Source organism: Atta colombica, unplaced genomic scaffold (assembly GCF_001594045.1).
Source record: "Atta colombica isolate Treedump-2 unplaced genomic scaffold, Acol1.0 scaffold100, whole genome shotgun sequence".
NCBI lineage: Eukaryota > Metazoa > Arthropoda > Insecta > Hymenoptera > Formicidae > Atta > Atta colombica.
In genome coordinates, this window is record NW_017259185.1 from 360,892 (window position 1) to 364,706 (window position 3,815).

General features: G+C 34.7%; 1 protein-coding gene across 1 annotated transcript; it reads left to right on the top strand.

The window, feature by feature from the left end:
* The first annotated feature begins 500 nt into the window (after positions 1-500).
* Positions 501-3,684, top strand: LOC108686861 (protein disulfide-isomerase A6). Its single transcript, XM_018192359.1, has 6 exons — positions 501-852; positions 1,136-1,329; positions 1,657-1,881; positions 2,011-2,217; positions 2,292-2,617; positions 3,210-3,684. The coding sequence occupies exons 1-6, from the start codon at positions 789-791 to the stop codon at positions 3,526-3,528; spliced, it is 1,335 nt and encodes a 444-aa protein (XP_018047848.1). The 5' UTR covers positions 501-788; the 3' UTR covers positions 3,529-3,684.
* Positions 3,685-3,815: the final 131 nt, after the last annotated feature.

A 3,815-nucleotide genomic window follows, 5' to 3' on the forward strand; every position in this document is an offset into this window, starting at 1 on the left:
CTTTTTTAAATTAAATTAAAATTAAATATTTTCTTTTATTTATTATGAAATTTATAGTAAAGTCTGTGAATGTATTACATTTTTTAATATAACTTTCAACACTCACTTGTAACACTTCACTTGTAACACTCAACTTTTCTTAAATTGTATTTCTATCTATTTTCTTAGATAGTAAAAATTTAAATATACTACATTCTCTAATATAATTTTTCAAATTTCGTGATAAAGTCTTTAATTTTCAAAATTTGACAATCTTTTAATTTTGCATACTATAATTATCAAATCTCTTGGACAAATGAATAATTTGAATAATCTCTTTATCTCTTTTCATTATTAAAATATTACAAAAATACAATACATTCATAAAATATGATGATATTTTTTATGTACTAGATTATAACCTATATTCTCTGATAAAAATTTTTCTCAGAATTTTTATGTAAATTTTAGAATTTTTTAGAACTTTTAAATAATTTTATAACTTTTTAAAGAATTTCTCAGGTTTTTTCGCAGAGTTTCACGAAGAAAATCGAATATCGAAAATAGTAAGGAAAATGCGACGAACAATTCAAATTTGCACGCGCGCGTCTTGTTCGCGATTTGCGATACATCGCGATACATCGAAGACTCATGAGTACGGCGAGCCAATCGGAATAGTCCACGAAAAGTCGCTTGTCAGCGACCGAGATGCCACCAGTGCATCTGGGTGAACGTCAGAGCGGTCGGAGCATTGTGCGGAGGTGGAGTAGCGCGCTCGTTCACTTCGCTGTAACTTTCGGCGGATGTGAATGACTTCTGGTGCAATGTCTCGAGTCGCTTGTACAATCCACGAAATAATGTCGAGGCTTTTAGGTAAGTCACATGCGTACGTTTCACCGAATTATCAGCGCAGGATGCCGGTTATCGGCGACGTTGGTGGCTCTTAACGTTGCTACGAATTCCGGTGATATCGTTCTGTGTGAACGGCATCGCAACAAGTGTCTCCTCGAGATCCATTCCGTAAGAGAAACGTCACCATTCTCCTATGCTCCCACGCAACCTATCCGCGTAGCTTAAATAGTGTTTAAATAAGTAAATTTAGACATAGGTCCTCCTCTGGACCATACATCTTGTTTGCATACTTTTCTCCTTGCAGGTATCCTTCTGCTAGTCGCTGGAGCGAACTGCATGTACGCGTCCAATTCAGCCGTCGTTGATCTTAGGCCAAATAATTTTGATAATTTAGTGTTAAATAGTGATCACATCTGGGTGGTTGAATTCTATGCGCCATGGTGTGGACACTGTCAACAGTTGACGCCAGAGTATGACAAAGCAGCTACTGCATTAAAGGTGACTCCTATTTATATGGCTCATATTTAATTTTTCTATATAAATATATACACAAAGCATACATGTGAACATATATACATGTATCTTTAAATAATATTAAATAATATTAAGTAAATCAATCAGGAAATGTTCAACACAAATGAGCAAAGAAGGTGATATCCAATCAAAGCAGATCTTGGTGCCAAATAATATTTTGTATGAATTTTACAGTTATTTGAGCTAAAACTAATAAAATTAATACAAAATAATAAGCACCAAAATTTTTCTTTGACTGATATGACTTTTTTTTGTTCATTTATTACATATACCTTTAATTTATCCTAACAGGGTGTTGTAAAAGTTGGCGCGGTAAATGCTGACGAACACAAATCTCTGGGAAGCAAATATGGTGTTCGTGGTTTCCCAACAATCAAGATATTCGGACTTGACAAAAAGCCGGAAGACTACAATGGTCCGAGAAGTGCAGCTGGCATTGTCGATGCTGCGTTAAATGCTGCCAATCAAAAAGTTCGAAAAGTGTTAGGTGGTAAAACTTCGGGAGGTGAATCCAAGGTAAACTACAATTCGAATATGACTAGCTCTAGATTTTTTATGAAGAGTATTGAAATAGAATATATGATTTTATATATAAATAAAAAAGATAATTTCCTGGCATGCAAATTACTAAATATTTATTTGCAGAGCAAAGATTCCAAGGATGTGATAGAATTGACAGACGAGAACTTCGATAAAACTGTTTTAAATTCTGAAGATATGTGGCTAGTCGAATTCTACGCTCCTTGGTGCGGCCATTGCAAGAATCTAGCACCCGAATGGGCGACAGCAGCTACCGAGCTAAAAGGCAAAATCAAACTGGGAGCTCTGGATGCCACTGTAAACACGTTGAAAGTGAGATACATGTCTTAAATATTTTGTAATGCGATTGATGTGATATATTTGGCCTAACGCATATAATATTGCAGGCAAGTAAATACGAGATTAAAGGTTATCCCACCATTAAATTCTTCGCACCGGGCAAGAAGGATGCTGACTCGATGCAAGATTATGACGGTGGTCGCACAAGCGGTGATATTGTTAACTGGGCACTCGAGAAATTAGCCGAGAATATCCCGGCGCCGGAAGTGGTGCAAATCACTTCCGAGAAGAAGCTGAGAGCAGCATGCGAAGACAAGCCGATCTGTGTGGTTTCCGTTCTGCCACACATTCTGGACTGTCAGTCCGATTGTAGAAATGGATACTTGAAAACTCTAAGTACTCTCGGTGAAAAATACAAAAAGAAGATGTGGGGGTACGCATTAAATTTGCGTATATGTTACTTTTAAAATGATTCATAACTGTTCCTTTTTTTCATGCTTCGGACATGATTCTGAAACCAATCGGTGTTTTTTTATTTTTCGATTTTTATTGCAAAATTTATTTTAAATTAACTAGAGAAGAAAGCACGTCAGTCAAACAATAGGATATTGATAAAAAGATCTTTTATAATTTAATTTTTCTAAGAAGTAATAATCAAGTTTTTTTCGTATGAATTCATCCAATATGTTAACTATTTTCACGGAATGTTCTACTTTTAGCACAAGTGTCTATGTTAGTCTCCACTTATTAGTTTGTAAGTTATATATTCATAAAGCGATAAGATATAATTCGCAAACAATTATCAAATAATTATATTTCTACTCTGGATTTGAGTCCTTCAAAATTCTGTAATTGGTGAAGTACAACTGGTCTGTGAATTATATTTTATTGCCTTACAATTACACAATTATACAATTTTCGTACTAATAACCACGGAAGCTCACATTTTACTTATACTGGATTTATTCTTAGAGTCACAAATACTAATAATTTAATTTATTTTAATTATTTTGCTTCTTGTACAGATGGGTCTGGGCTGAAGCTGGTGCTCAACCACACATCGAGGATGCATTAGAGATTGGAGGTTTCGGCTACCCCGCATTAGCAGCCGTTAACATCAAGAAAATGAAATATTCCTTGTTAAAAGGTAGTTTCTCATACGATGGAATAAACGAGTTCCTAAGAGATCTAAGTTACGGCAGAGGTGGCACTGCGCCCTTGAAAGGTGCTCAATTGCCTGTCATTATTGAAACAACGCCTTGGGATGGTAAGGATGCTGAACCTCCACAGGAAGAAGAGATTGATCTCAGCGATGTTAATCTAGATGATAAAGACGAGCTATAACTTACTGAAAGCCAACAAGAAATTCTTCTGAATTCTTCTTAGAAGAATTTACCGCACACGACGTATATCGTTTCTAATAAAAAAAAAATCTAATTAAGGGCAGTAACCGCGAATCGGTATACAAGTCACACTCGCCCAAAAATTTATTTTGTATTGTCAGACTTAACATCTATCTATATATATATATACTTAATAAGAATTTACATCAATTAATTTCGTAATGAAATTAATGGTAATTGAATAATTCCATTAATCAATTGTTTTTGTATAACATCAATATATATATA